The sequence below is a fragment of the Mus musculus genome, chromosome 11 (genome assembly GCF_000001635.26).
Source record: "Mus musculus strain C57BL/6J chromosome 11, GRCm38.p6 C57BL/6J".
NCBI classification, from domain to species: Eukaryota; Metazoa; Chordata; class Mammalia; order Rodentia; family Muridae; genus Mus; species Mus musculus.
In genome coordinates this window covers 74,267,332-74,283,452 of record NC_000077.6, presented here as the reverse complement: position 1 = coordinate 74,283,452, position 16,121 = coordinate 74,267,332, and the positions used below count along the sequence as shown (strand labels likewise).

Here is a 16,121-nt window from a genome sequence, read left to right as displayed (position 1 = left end):
ATATATATATATATATATAATATGTTTAAATGTTTATATAAGCATATATATATATATATATGTATATATTCATTAAAATTCTCTGTTCGATGAGGATATTTCCTTGGTCTTTGAAGATGTTCACTCAAGCAATAGCTTAGTGCGCTCTTAGAGGTAAGAGAGTAAGGCTCAAAGATTGGAGGGAGCAGACCAAGAGAGAAACTATATTGTAGCGTTCTTATTGTCTGAGTCTTGGATGATTGCACAACAAAAGAGTAATACTAATGGATCATAACTAGGGGAATAAGATAAAAATAAGTATATCACACTGGTATATGTGGATGAATGAGTAGATGGATGGGTGGATGGATGAATGAGGCAAGGAGAATGTAAGGGATGAAATAGACAAAGCAAGAAAGAATGCTCATTTTTAGGATACAATTCAACTAGTAAAATTTAAAATAAAAAAGCAATACTAGTGAAATAGCACAGCAATTTTTCAAGTTACTTATAGTGAGAATAGAAAAGTAGACTCTATTGACACACATTTCTGTATATGCCATCCTTCCCAAATGATCAAAACTACATGCCTACACTTGGAGAAATCACGTGTTTTTACAATATGATGTATCACCAAAAAAAAAAAAAAAAGTAGCTCATGTATATTCCTGGCCAAATCCCTAAACCTGGTAATAACATAGTGAACAAAATCCATAAAACACATTGTAGAATGATGTGTACACGATGCTGGTCTAGCAGGTTCAGCCCTTGCTCCCCAATTACAATGACCTAACAACCCACTGGGAGAAATTACACTTACACACATTCCTTCTGCTGTCCGGTGAAGACAGTCTGCAACATTTTTGTGTGTAGGTATGGACTTTTCTCTGATTACTGTGTCTAGAGATCTGGTTACAGGCTGGATATTGGCATTGCGAAGTGTCTCCTGTCCCAATGTTGTATAAAAGTTGCTTTACTACACCTCTGATTTGTTAATAAAGAGCAGATCAGCCAATATCTGCGTAGGAGAGAATAAGGTTGGACTTCCGATCCCAGTAAGAGGGTCTTTGGTAGGGATCAGAGAAAGGGGCAATTTGCCATGAACAGGTTGCCCCGACAGAGTCACCACAGTAGGACACTGATAGAGCAGGGCAAGACAAGATGTCAGCTAAAGTAGGCCAGGCCAGAATTGTTATGTTAAAATAGCTCAGTATCTGGCCATTTGTAGTGGTAGAAGATTTTTAATAAAATTACCAGGTTTCTCTGTTATTATTTAAGAGCAAGTGTGGACATAGAAAATCCCTATACATTTATACAGCTGGTTTCTCCCATTTCAGTGGGCCAGAGGTAATGATGGGTAACGGGATGGGTGTCAAGATAAATCACTATAGCTTGTGAGCACTTAACTGAAGACATTTCTTCAAAGCAGATTATTTCTCTCCAACAGTGAGTATGATGCTCAAAACAGCAAAGAAGCTGCAGAGTGACTGAGGCAAGTCGAAGTGGTGATGTTGGTGGGGAAAATGAATATTGCTGTTTACAGAGCCCTTATTTTTTAAACTTGATTAGTGTTCACAGATAAATGACCATCTGTACCACTGATCAACAGAGATTTCTCCAAATATGTGAGTGAATTTTTATGGACTCATGTGTAGAGTGTTAGATGGGGGAATTGGCAACCTATAGATAATAATCACACTAATGGTTCTGGGTTCATGTCTGATTTCATGTTGAAGGAGCCATGAAAGAAGAAAACGAGTCTTTTACCACAGATTTCACCCTCCTAGGAGTTACAAGGCAGCGGGAGCAGGAATACTTCTTCTTCATCCTCTTCCTGTTCTTTTACCCCATCACAGTGATTGAGAATGTGCTCATCATCCTAGCATCTTCTTCTCCTCTGCAACTATCCCCAAGATGCTGGCCAACCATCTCCTGGGTAGCAAAGGCCATCTATCTCCTTTGGGGAATGTAGGGCACAGATGACCTTCATGACAAGCTTGGCAAATACAGATAGTTGTATACTAGCTGCAATGGTGTATGACCGATCTGTGGCCATCAGCTGCTCACTTCATTATGCAACAATTATGAGTCTATGACTTTGTGCCCTGCTGGATGCTGGGTCCTGGGTGATTTAAAAGGCCAATATGCTGCCCCACACCCAACTCACAGCTAGATTGTCCTTTTGTGGCAATAAGGATGTGGCCATCTTCTTTTTTTTTTTTTTTTTTTTTTTTGAGACAGGGTTTTCTGTGTAGCCCTGGCTGTCCTGGAACTCATTCTGTAGAACAGGCTGACCTTGAACTCAGAAATCTGCCTGCCTCTGCCTCATAAGTGCTGGGATTAAAGGCGTGTGCCACCATTGCCTGGCCTGTGGCTAACTTCTACTGTGACAACATGCCTTTGCTCCAGCTGTCCTGCTCTGATATCTGCTTCAATGTGAAGATGATGTACCTTGGGGTGGGGAGTCTTCTCTGTGCCACTGCTGTACATCATTTCTTATGTCCGGGTCTTTTCCACAGTCTTGCGGGTTCCATCCACCAAGGGTTTCCTCAAGGCCTTGTCTACCTGTGGCCCTCACCTGACAGTGGTGTCCTTGTATTATGGGACAGTCATGGTCATGTATTTCAGGCCCCTGACCAGTTACAGTCTGAAGCACACACTGATAATTGTGATGTACACAGCAGTGACCCCAATGCTGAACACTCATCTACAGCCTGAGGAACCGGGACATGAAGACTGCTCTCAAGAAACTCTTACACCAAATGCAGACACTATTGCATATGCCAGCAAGATTTTGCTGAGCATAATCTTTAAAATGAGCGTCAGACTTATACAGCTGATTATAGAAGAAAACAGGAAAATTAGGTGATACAACAGCCAAGATACATTGAGGTCATCCTATGCATTACACAAAACAGAAAAATGCATATATAAAAGATGCAGGAACTAGGCAGTGGTTACAACTGACATAAAATTAGCCCTATCTGAAGTCAGCTTATTCTTAGGAGCCACATGCTAGAGCTTCAACCTCCAGGTGCAACGGCTTCATCCTCTAGTGACAATTCTAGTCTATTGTATAACCCACCACCAGAGGTGCCTTAGTAAACACCTAAATTATGGTATTCTTCTGGACTTTGTGAAAATATACACCAGGGAGGTTTTGTGCTTGCTTACCTTTCCATGAATAACATAACACTCTAGTTCCTTCTTAAACCACAACCCACCTTCTTCTTAGACCATTGTAAATTCCTGCATATGGGTGTGACTCAGCTGTTATTCAAAGTGTTTGTGGGGAACCTCCATTTACCAGAGGAGCCCAACAACTTTCTTCTAGTATGTAATGCAGTCTGCCATACATGAGTGGTATAACGAGAATTCTAGGTTTACTTTGTTGAACTTGCCCCGAGATTTCTAACTCTTATGCATTAAACTGCAATGCCTGATTTCTTTCACTATGTCTCTTTCAACACTGGAGGGATTTTGTCTGAATAAGTAACATTCTTATGAAATTCTAAGCCCAAGGTCGGCTCAACAATTAACGAGGATGTTGGGATACTGGTGGAGGCCAGGAAATAATGTGCAATCTAACTTGGCTACTTGTCAAATCATTCCTTAGGGGCACCTATAATAAAACAATACTGAAAGAAAGTACACAAAACCCTCTGCAGACTATTGCAAATCTGGACCATCTTTGTCTTACAGGACGGAGGGCCTCTAGGAGACCAGTTTCTGTGAAACTTTTTGCTTCAGGACTGCAGCCAAGCTTTTGGACTTGTCATGCAACCTCCTCCACTGAAGAGAGTGTTGAAAGGAACTATCAGGAGTGGAAAGGGAAAAGTCAGGGGGAGGAATAAGTGAGAAGAAGTAGCTGAAAGTGTTAATATGATCAAAGTATATTCATGGGTAGAAAAGTCCTAACTAGACCTTAACTTTTTATGATTAATATACAGTATAAAATGTATAACAAAAAACAAATATTTTGTACATATAGCATTAAGTAATGATTATGACTGTAGTTCTCTTTGTGTGGCACTAGGGATAGAAAGTGTTTCTCTGGATTCTTTCGCAGTCTTCAAATTCATGCTCTTCACCAAATTATTATCTCAGACTTAAAGTATAGATTATTAACACTGCTTAGATTTGTGTCAAGAAAACATGAAGGTAAGTATCAAATGTTGTGCTCAGAAAGTTTGCTCTAAATACTCTGATACTGTGGGTGGAAAGAAGGCTCAGTCAGTGAACTGTCTGCTGTTCAAGCACGAGGACCTGAGATTCGATCCCCTACACCCACATAAAGAGCCAGTGTAGTGGCATCCACAACCTGAGACCTGGGAAAGTGGGGACAGGGACTTCTCCAGGGCTCACTGGACAGTCTAACCAAGCTAGTGTTCTCCAAGTTCAGTGAGAGACTGTCTCAAAGAGTACATGTGCGTATGTACCACCCATGAATGCTTGTGCACACGTGCAGATGCACACACACACACACACACACACACACACACACACACACACACACAGAAACTTCTGGTATTTATTCAGACTTTTCTGGCATTGGTGTTTCTGGGATAAATATGAATCATTTTGAATGTGTATTTAGATAATCCTTATTTTCTGACGTTGCCATTTTGTCCTGAAATATCTCTTTTCAAAAGTAGAATGTAATCATTTGCTACATCTGTACATCGAATAAAGTTTAAATCAGACTAAACTTACCTCTTAAAATGTTTGTTTTAAGTAAATTTAATTTTAAGTTAATTTAGGTTCTTATACAAAGTAATGTTTCCTTATAGCAGTTTTATACACATGTGCCATTATACTTTGCTCTCAGTTGGTCTAATCTCCATAATTTGTCATTATAAATAATGAACCCCTTTACTTTTTTCATTTGAAATGTACAGTGACTGTGTATCCTCCCACCTGAGGACTAGCTCTCATTTTATGGGATGGTGTTATGTAAGCTAGCAGTAAGGGAGGAAAGCAATCAGTATCCTACACAGCTGCAAAGCTTACCAACAAAGACTGACCTGAAAGATTACCACTGGTAACCAATAGCCCCATCTAATTGATTTAAGATCCACCTAGTAGGAGAGTTCAAAATTATATGATCTTCTCATTATAAAGTATTCATGAATATTTTTAACTTAAAGGTAGAAAGTTTTGTTTTAACATCTACAAATATGTTTATAGTTTATAACTTTTATCCAATAAATAGTTATAATTTCCTGTTTTTGGAAAAAAATATACTTGTTCCATTCAAGTTGAAATGTCTTTGTTATCTGAATTGACTTTACTTGTCAATATTTTCATCATTAACCCATTCTCCATGACATCATTAATCAAACTTTTAAACATTTTTAAAATTTTTATTTTTATTTTTTTAATATGTTCTTTCTTTCTTTCTTTTTTTAATTAGATATTTTCTTTATATACATTTCAAATGCTATCCAGAAAGTTCCCTATGCCCTCCCTCCACCCACTCCTGCTTCTTGGCCCTGGCATTTCCCCTGTACTGGGGGCATATAAAGTTTGCAATATCAAGGGGCCTCTCTTCCAGTGATGGCCGACTAGGCCATCTTCTGCTACATATGCAGCTAGAGATATGAGCTCTGGGGTACTGGTTAGTTCATAATGTTGTTCCACCTATAGGGTTGCAGACCCCTTCAGCTCCTTGGGTGCTTTCTCTAGCTTCTCCATTGGGGGCCCTGTGTTCGATCTTATATATGACTGTGAGTATCCACTTCTGTATTTGCCAGGCACTGGCATAGCCTCATATGAGACAGCTATAACAGTGTTCCTTCAGCAAAATCTTTCTGGAATATGCAATAGTGTATGGGCTTGGTGGCTGATTATGGGATGGATCCCCAGGTGGGGTAGTCTCTGGATAGTCCATCCTTTTATCTTAGCTCCAAACTTTGTCTCTGTAACTCCTTTCATGGGTATTTTGTTCCCTAGTCTAAGGAAGAATGAAGTATCTACCCATTGGTCTTCCCTCTTCTTGATTTTCTTGTGTTTTGGAAATTGTATCTTGGGTGTTCTATGTTTCTGGGCTAATATCCACTTATCAGTGAGTGCATATCTAATGACTTCTATTGTGATTTGGTTACCTCACTAAGGATGATACCCTCCAGATCCATCCATTTGCCTAAGAATTTAATACATCCATTGTTTTTAATAGCTCTGTAGTACTCCATGTACCACATTTCCTGTATCCATTCTTCTGTTGAGGGACACCTGGGTTCTTTCCAGCTTCTGGCTATTATAAATAAGGCTGCTATGAACATAGTGGAGCATGGGTTCTTATTACCAGTTGGAACTTCTTTTGGGTATATGCTCCGGAGAGGTATTGCTGGATCTTCCGGTAGTATTATGTCCAATTTTCTGAGGAACCAGCAGACTGACTTCCAGAGTGGTTGTACAAGCTTGCAATCCCACCAGCAGTGGAGGAGTGTTCCTCTTTCTCCACATCCTCGCCAGAATCTGCTGTCACCTGAATTTTTGATTTTAGCCATTCTGACTGGTGTGAGGTGGAATCTCAAGATTGCTTTGATTTGCATTTCCCTGATGATTAGGATGTTGACCATTCTTTTTCAGGTGCTTCTCAGCCATTCAGTATTCCTCAGGTAAGAATTCTTTGTTTTGCTCTGAACTCCATTTTTAATGGTGTTTTTTGAATTTCTGGATTCTAGCTTCTTGAGCTCTTTGTATATATTGGATATTAGTCCCCTATCAGATTTAGGATTGGTTAAAAATCCTTTCCCAATCTGTTGGTGGCCTTTTTGTCTTATTGACAGTGTCTTTTGATTTACAGAAGTTTTGCAATTTTATGAGGTCACATTTGTCAATTCTTGATCTTACAGCACAAGCCATTGCTGTTCTGCTTAGCAATTTTCCCCCTGTGCCCATATTTCGAGGCCTTTCCCTACTTTCTCCTCTATTAATTTCAGTGTCTCTGGTCTTATGTTGAGGTCTTTGATCCACTTAGACTTGAGCTTTGTACAAGGAGATAATAATGGATCAATTGGCATTCTTCTACATGATAACCGCCAGTTGTGCCAGCACCATTTGTTGAAAATGCTGTCTTTTTTCCACTGGATGGTTTTAGCTCCCTTGTCAAAGAGCAAGTGACCATAGGTGTGTGGATTAATTTCTAGGTCTTCAATTCTATTCTATTGATCTACCTGTCTGTCACTGTACCAGTACCACACAGTTTTTATCAAAATTGCTCTGTATTAGAGCTTAAGGTCAGGCAAGGTGATTCCACCAGAGGTTCTTTTATTGTTGAGAGTAGTTTTTCATATCCTAGGTATTTTATTTTTCTAGATGAATTTGCAAGTTGCCATTTTTATCTCAGTGAAGAATTGGGTTGGAATTTTGATGGAGATTGCATTGAATCTGTAGATTGCTTTCAGCAGGATAGCCATTTTTACTATATTACTCCTGCTAATCCATGAGCATGGGAGATCTTTTCATCTTCTGAGATCTTTAATTTCTTTCTTCAGAGCCTTGAAGTTCTTATCATACAGATATTTTACTTCCTTAGTTATAGTCACACCAAGATATTTTATATTATTTGTGACTACTATGAAGGGTGTTGTTTCCCTAATTTCTTTCTCATCCTGCTTATCCTTTGTGTAGAGAAAGGCCATTGATTTATTTGAATTAATTTTATATCCAGCTACTTCACTGAAGCTTTTTATCAGGCTTAGGAGTTATCTGGTGGAATTTTTAGGGTCACTTATATATACTATCATATCATCTGCAAATAGTGATATTTTGACTTCTTCCTTTCCAATTCGTATCCTCTTGATATCCTTTTGTTGTCAAATTGCTCTGGCTAGAACTTCAAGTACTCTATGGAATAGGTAGGGAGAAAGTGGGCAGCCTTGTCTATTCCCTGATTTTAGTGGGATTGCTTCGAGTTTCTCTCCACTTAGTTTGATGTTGGCTACTGGTTTGCAGAAGATTGCTTTTATTATGTTTAGGTATGGCCCTGAATTCCTGATCTTGCCAAACTTTTATCATGAAGGGGTGTTGGATTTTGTCAAATGCTTTCTCAGCATCTAACAAGATGATCATGTGGTTTTTGTTTTTGAGGTTGTTGATATAGTGGATTTCATTGATGGATTTCCATATATTAAACCATCCCTGCATCCCTGGGATGAAGCCTACCTGGTTATGATGGATGATCGTTTTGATGTGTTCTTGGATTCGGTTTGAGAGGATTTTATTCAGTATTTTTGCATTGATATTCATAAGGAAAATTGGTCGGATGTTCTCTTTCTTTGTTGAATCTTTGTGTGGTTTAGGTATCAGAGTAATTGTGGCTTCATAGAATGAATTGTATAGAGTACCTTCTGTTTCTATTTTGTGGAATAGTTTGAGAAGAGTTGGAATTAGGTCTCCTTTGAAGATCTGATAGAACACTCCACTAAACCCATCTGGTCCTGGGCTTTTTTTGGTTGGGACACTATTGATGACTGCTTCTATTTCTTTAGGGGAAATGGGACTGTTTAGATCATTAATCTGAAACCTGAACTAGCGTTGGTACCTGGTATCTGTCTAGGAAGTTGTCCATTTCATCCAGGTTTTCTAGTTTTGTTGAGTATAGCCTTTTTTAGTAGGATCTGATGATGTTTTGGATTTCCTCAGGTTCTGTTGTTATGTCTCCTTTTTTATTTTTGTTTTTGTTAATTAGGATACGGTTCCTGTACCCTCTAGCTAGTCTGGCTAAGGGTTTATCTATCTTGTTGATTTTTCTCAAAGAACCAGATCCTGGTTTGGTTGATTCTTTGAATAGTTCTTTTTGTTTCCACTTTGTTGATTTCAGCCCTGAGTTTGATTATTTCCTGCTTTCTACTCCTCTTGGGTGAATTTGCTTCTGTTAATTCTAGAGCTTCAAGGTGTGCTGTCAGGCTGCTAGTTTATGCTCTCTCTAGTTTTTTTTGGAGGCACTCAGGGTTATGAGTTTTCCTTTTAGGACTGCCTTCAGTGTGTCCCATAAATTTGGGTATGTTGTGTCTTCATTTTCATTAAACTCTAAAATGTCTTTAATTTCTTTCTTTATTTCATTCTTGACCAAGGAATCATTGAGAAGAGTGTTGTTCAGTTTCCATGTGAATGTTGGCTCTCTATTATTTATGCTGTTATTGAAGATCAGCCTTAGTCTGTGGTGATCAGATAGGATGCATGGGATAATTTCAATATTTTTGTATTTGTTGAGGCCTCTTTTGTGACCAATTATATGGTCAATTTTGGAGGAGGTAACATGTGACGCTGAGAAGAAGTTATATCCTTTTGTTTTAAGATAAAATGTTCTGTATATATCAATTAAATCCATTTGATTCATAACTTCTGTTAGTGTACATGTGTCTTTTTTTGTTTCTGTTTCCAGGATCTGTCCATTGGTGAGAGTGGGGTGTTGAAGTTTCCCACTATTATTGTGTGAGGTGCAATGTGTGCTTTGAGCTTACTAAAGTTTCTTTAATGAATGTGGTTGCCCTTGTATTTGGAGCATACATATTCAGAATTGAGAGTTAATCTTGGTAGATTTTACTTTTGATGAGTATGAAGTGCCCCTCCTTGTCTTTTTTGATAACTTTGGGTTGGAAGTCGAGTTTATTCAATATTAGAATGGCTACTCCAGCTTGTTTCTTTGGACCATTTGTTTGGAAAACTGTTTTCCAGCCTTTACTCTGAGGTTGTCTCTGTTCTTTTCCCTGAGATGGGTTTCCTGTAAGCAACAAAATGTTGGGTCCTGTCTGTGTAGCCAGTCTATTAGTCTATGTCTTTTTATTGGGGAATTGAGTCCATTGATGTTAAGAGAAATTAAAGAAAAATAATTGTTGCTTCCTGTTATTTTTGTTTTTAAAGTTGGGATTCTGTTCTTGCGGCTGTCATCTTTTAGTTTTGTTGAATGATTACTTTCTTGCTTTTTCTAGGGTGTAGTTTTCACCCTTGTGTTGGTGTTTTCCCTTTATTATCCTTTGAAGGGCTGGATTCATGGAAAGATATTGTGTGAATTTGGTTTTATCATGGAATACTTTGGTTTCTCCATCTATGGTAATTGAGAGTTTTGCTGGGTATAGTAGCCTGGACTGGCGTTTGTATTCTGTTAGGGTCTGTATAACATCTGTCCAGGATCTTCTGGCTTTCATAGTCTCTGGTGGGAATTCTGGTGTAATTCTAATAGGTCTGCCTTTATATGTTACTTGACCTTTTTCCCTTACTGCTCTTAATATTCTGTCTTTATTTAGTGCATTTTTTGTTCTTATTATTATGTGTCAGGAGGGATTCCTTTTCTGGTCCAGTCTATTTGTAGTTCTGTATGCTTCTTGTATGTTCATGGGCATCCCTTTCTTTAGGTTTGGGAAATTTTGTTCTATAATTTTGTTGAAGATATTTGCTGGCCTTTTAATTTGAAAATCTTCATTCTCATCTACTCCTATTATCCATAGGTTTGGTCTTCTCATTGTGTCCTGGATTTCCTGGATGTTTTGAGTTAGGATCTTTTTGCATTTTTCATTTTCTTTGATTCTTGTGCCCATGTTCTTTATGGAATCTTCTGCACCTGAGTTTCTCTCTTCCATCTCTTGTATTTTGTTGCTGATGCTTGCATCTGTGGTTCCAGATTTCTTTCCTAGGGTTTCTATTTCCAGCGTTGTCTCACTTTGGGTTTTCTTTATTGTTTCTACTTCCCTTGTTAGGTCTTGTATAGTTTTGTTCAATTCCATCACCTGTTTGGTTGTGTTTTCCTGTATTTATTTAAGGACTTCTACCTCTTTAGCAGTGTTCTCCTGCATTTCTTTATGTGAGTTATTAAAGCCCTTCTTGATTTCCTCTACAACCATAATGAGATATGATTTGAAATCCGAGTCTTGCTTTTCAGGTGTGTTGGGGTATTGAGGACTGGCTGAGGTGGGAGTTCTGGGTTCTGATGATGGTGAGTGGTCTTGGTTTCTGTTAGTAAGATTCTTACATTTGCCATTTGCCATACGGTAATTTCTGGAGGTAGTTGTTATAGTTGTCTCTGGTTGGGGCTTGTTCCTCCTGTGATTCTGTTCGTCTCTGTCAGCAGACCTGGGAGTCTATCTCATTCCTGAGTTTCAGTGGTCAGAGTACTCTTTGCAGGCAAGCTTTCCTCTTGTAGGGAAGGTGTGCAGATATCTGGCGTTTGAACCTGCCTCTTGGCTGAAGATGAAGGCCGAACCTGGGCCTGTCCCAGAAGCTGTAGCTTCTTTAGTCTGCACTCTCACCTGTGTAGTTTCTGAGGGATTTGGGACCCAAGATGGTTCTCCCAGGTGCTCCAGCAGAGTCCTCCTGGGAGGGGTGGACCCCTCTCCTCTGGTGGGGAAGGTGCCCGGATGTCTGGATTCTAAAACGGTTCTGTCCCCGAAGCTGTGTCGCTTCTGCCTGTCCCAGAAGCTGTGTAGCTTCTGTAGCCTGCACTCTCACCTGAGCAGACTAGTCTCTGAAGGATATGGGACCCAAGATGGCTCCCCCAGGTGCTCCAGCAGAGCCCTCCCGGGTGGGGTGGACACCTCTCCTCTGACAGGGAAGGTGCCTGGATGTTTGGAGCCCAAAACAGGGTTTGTCCCAGAAGCTGTGTTGCTTCTGCCTGTCCCAGAAGCTGTATACCTTCTGTAGTCCATACTTTTACCTGCGCAGACTAGTCTCTGAGGGATCTGGGACCAAAGATGGCTCCTCCAGGTGCCTTGATTTTTATTCTTTAGTTTTAAATATTTTAAATTAATTAATTTGATCTAGTTAATTTATATTATATAATTTTTATATTTTATTATATATGATAAAATATTAATAAAATGATAATAAAACAAAATTACATAAAAAAATCCACTTTCCTCTCTTCCATAGTGCTGCACAGACTTTTGGAATCATGAATCCTGAAAGATACAGTTCACCATGAGAAAAGATTCAAAAAGGACTGTCACACATATCTCAAAACTGAGAACAGATTCTGAAAACTGTCAGACAGTACCATCATTGTAAGAACTTTAAAGAGTGTACAGACGTAAACATAAATGGTTCAGGTCATCCACTCAATATCCTCCGGATGTAGTCAGGAACTGTGTAAACACAAGTACGAATCTGCTCTTAGCAGAACAACACAATATTTTTTTAAGTGGAAAGAGTTTCCTTTAAAATGATGACAAACGGTAGAGTGAATACATAGACAGTTACCACCTAGTCTTTTATCACCACCATCAGTGCTCTGTGTTGTGCATAACTACATGTGCTATACTCTTTGGGGCATGGGGGCAATGTGTTTGTAATTACAGTAAAACACAAGGTCAAAAGAGAGTAAGAATCACTGTGGAAGAGAGGATGGAAAGAGTGTAACGGCCAGAGAACCTGGAGGAACTCTTCAAAACAATGTCTTCTGGATACGACAGGGATGTTAAACTCATGAGCCTTCAACATCTATAGTTGCTTGTACAAGACCATGCCAGGTCCCACCCACAGTTTAAGAGCTGTGTGAAATCAGCTGCTGTTAATGAGTGAGAATCAATTTTCTTTATGGAAAGCAACTGTGGTAAGTTGCCAACACCCTACTATTCAATCCATACCCCTTGTGTTTGTGGGGAATATTAGAATCAGTAGGAGATATCTATTTGTGAGTACATGTATAAATGTGTATACAATAGATGAAGATGTCATGAATTTGAAAGTGGAATGTGGGGAACATTGGAGAAAGGGGATGGGGGAGAGTGGATATGAGCAAAAACTTGAAGGATGATATTCTTCAAAATCTTCATTTTCTTTGGGACAAATACAACAACTACTTCAAAAACAACAACAAAAACAAAACAAGTCTTCAGCTCCAGAATAATTGTCCCCATAGAAACGGTTGTCTTGTATGCCATCTGTCATTGACTAAACCATCATTCTGAGGCATGTGTTATAAAATAAATGAACAAAGAAGCCATTCATAAAAAATAAAATTCTAAAGAATCATTTTCACTTTCCTCATATCTGAGAAATTTGAGGAGAGTGTCAGGGAGTGGAGTGTGACAAAGCACACATGGGGTTCAGAAAGAGACAATTGAGGTAGACATTTCTAAAAGATCCTCAGAAGAGCAGATTGAGGACATCTTCACTTTCTCTGCAGAAGTCCCTGGGCCCAGGAGAAGGAGACTTTGCCCTTGAGAATTCTGACCAGTGCTCCCTTCATGTCTTTGTTTCGCAGGCTGTAAATGAAGGGGTTCAGCAAGGGAGTCACCACTGTATACATGACAACAGCTGCTGTGTCCTCTACCACTGAGTTAGAGGAAGAGGATGAGGGACATAGGTAAGCCCTTATCACAGTCCCAAAGAATAGGGCCACCACAGAAATGTGGGACCCACAGGTAGAAAAGGCCTTACGCCTTCCTTGGGCAGAAGGGACCCTGATGATGGCTGACACAATGCGGATATAAGACACAAGGATGAGCAAAAGGGGGATTAAGATGACTGCACCCCCCAGGAAGAGAAGCACAAGCTCATTGATCCGGGTTTCAGAGCAAGCGATCTTCATTAGGGGTCCCAGGTCACAGAAGAAGTCTGGAATGACCTTCTGAGAGCAGAAGGAGAGCCGGAATATGAGGAAGGTGTGTGTCATGGCAACAAGGTTTGTAAGGGTCCAACAGGCTGTCACTAAGAGTGAGCAGCGTTGGAAGCTCATGATCATCCTATAGTGGAGAGGGTGGCAAATAGCTACAAAGCGATCATAGGCCATTGTGGCCAGGAGAAAGATGTCCATGTCTCCAAAAGTCAAGAAAAAATAGAGCTGGACCAGGCATCCTGCATAGGAGATGGTCCTGCTTTGGGTGTGGATGTTCACTAGGGCCTTGGGCACTATGGTGGAGACGAGGAGTATGTCATCACAGGACAGGCTGGCAAGGAAGAAGTACATGGGTGTGTGGAGTCGTACATCAGTGCTAATGGCCAGGACAATGAGCAGATTCCCTGCTACAGTGACCAGGTACATCCCCAGGAAGATCAGGAAGAGAATGTGTTGCTGCTGTGGCTGCTCTGACAGTCCCCAGAGGAGGAACTCAAAGGTGCTGGTCTGGTTTCCTCTTGCCATGAGCAGAGAAGTCAATAAGGAAAGTCTTGCGTTAGCTTTCTGAGACGTTTCACTCTAGTTGAGTACTCAGCAAACCATTCTCTGATCTCTGGAAAAATGACAGTGTTTGTATCATAACCATCTGGCATATGCATAGGGCACTTTATGTAGCCTGCTGAAGATACTCTTCCTGAAAGTTCTGCAAGATGTAAATGACGACCATTCAATAGTCTTCTTGCACACTCTTCTGCTTTTTATCTGGCTAACGTGTCTCTAGTTCTACTATAGGTTTACTTAGCTATGCTCTGAAGATCAAGGAAGATTTGTTCATTCATTTTCATATGTTTTATAGCAACTAAATGCCCACTCCTCTCTTGGTTCAGTGCCAAATAACTTACTCAGTAATAATGTTTACCCAGACAACTTTTCAATCTCATGAGATGGACATAACTACCTACATCTAAATCTTTTTTTTTTTTTTTTGGTTTTTCAAGACAAGGTTTCTCTGTTTAGTCCTGGCTGTCCTGGAGCTCACTTTGTAGACCAGGCTGGCCTCGAACTCAGAAATCTGCCTGCCTCTGCCTCCTGAGTGCTGGGATTAAAGGCATGCGCCACCACGCCTGGCTCCTAATCTAAATCTTATATCACTTGATTCAGTCTGCCATACCTACACAAAACATTCTTGGATCTATGAGCAGCACTGTTCTGATCCATTAGTGTCACAAATGTAATATTCTGAAGAAAACACTTCATGTTTCCCAGTCTTCTAGAAACCATGTTTCTAGTAGGTAAGAAATCTACTTAGAGAAGACCTGTGATATTTAGACTATACTTCAAAGCTTCAGTGGAATGGGAAAAAAGAAGATTAAAACCTCTCTTGTCTAGAATTGCAAAGATGTACAGGCATTCAGCACTTGTCATTCTAGCTCACAGAGATGGAGTTAGAAAGATGAGTAGTTAATAGCTAGCCTGTATTACATAGTGAATTTGAGTCTATCCTGGGCTCCATGAGAGCTCATTTAAAAAATGAAAAGAAAGGAAATGCTAAGCGGAACAAGAAAACATGTAGATAAATGAATGGACTGTTTTTTCACAGGGAATGGCTAACAGTCCAATCATTTGTCAGGAGGCTGTAGCCATTGAATTAAAACCCTATTTAGACAAAGGACTGTCCTTGTATCTATAGATACCTTGTATCTATCACTACATGGATGATATTTTCTTTTGGGAAGACTCTTCTACCTCCCCCTCTGAACTAAAGGACCAGCTAATACCCTCCCTATCTGCCCTAGGATTCAAAATATTCCCTCACAAAAATCCAACTTATTCCACCCATTGCATTTTTAGGAACAGAGATATCCCTTACTTCAATATGTCCCTTCAATCCCACCCTTTCCTTCCCTCAAAAATTAACTCTTGCCTCCCTCCAGAGATTTCTGGGCAACCTCAATTGGCTTTGGCCCTGGATCCCCCTTCCTACAAGCACCCTTCAACCCCTCTTTAACCTCCTGAAAGGAGACAAAAGTCCCTCTGCCCTGAGAACACTGTCCCCAGAGGCAGTCCAAGCTCTAAATTTCGTCAATGCAGCCCTAAAAGATATAGCTCTTGATAGGTATGACCCAACAAAACCTATACAGCTCTTCTTCTTTAACTCTTCCCCTACACTTGTGGAGGCCCTTTACCAACTTCAGGGGGTGCTGGAATGGCTCCACATACCGATGGGTGGTGCACCCTGAATTTTAAATGAGGTAGATGTGCTCACCAGCATGATTAAAAAATGGCAGGGATAGAGCCCTGCAAACCCTAGGGAAAGAACCTGATATTCTTGTCATCCCCTTCTCCCTCTCTGATATTCAGTGGCTAATCAAAAATCACTCCTGCTTTGCTATCAGCTTAATAGGATTCCCAGGACAAAATGACAACCATTACCTTGATGAAAAATGGGCCTCTGCCCTCCCTCTGTTGTGATGGCTGCCTCCATAATTATTCTTAAATGGGGCCATAGCAGGAGCCCCCTCAATCTTTACTGATGGGAGAGCTGCAGCAGTAATATACTAGTTCCCTGAAGATGAACCCCCTA

At 40.1% G+C, this 16,121-nt stretch overlaps 1 protein-coding gene and 1 pseudogene across 1 annotated transcript; one reads left to right on the top strand and one right to left on the bottom strand.

Moving 5' to 3' along the window:
* On the top strand, window positions 1,721-2,780 carry Olfr407-ps1 (olfactory receptor 407, pseudogene 1; annotated as a pseudogene).
* On the bottom strand, window positions 13,091-14,062 carry Olfr406 (olfactory receptor 406). The gene has a single exon (NM_001011863.1). It carries the CDS (start codon window positions 14,060-14,062, stop codon window positions 13,091-13,093), a length of 972 nt encoding a protein of 323 aa, NP_001011863.1.
* Between the last annotated feature and the right edge of the window lie 2,059 nt (window positions 14,063-16,121).

Bases quoted from the DNA above. Each gene is read 5' to 3' on its own strand.
- Olfr406 (NM_001011863.1), bottom strand. From the start codon at position 14,062: ATGGCAAGAGGAAACCAGACCAGCACCTTTGAGTTCCTCCTCTGGGGA.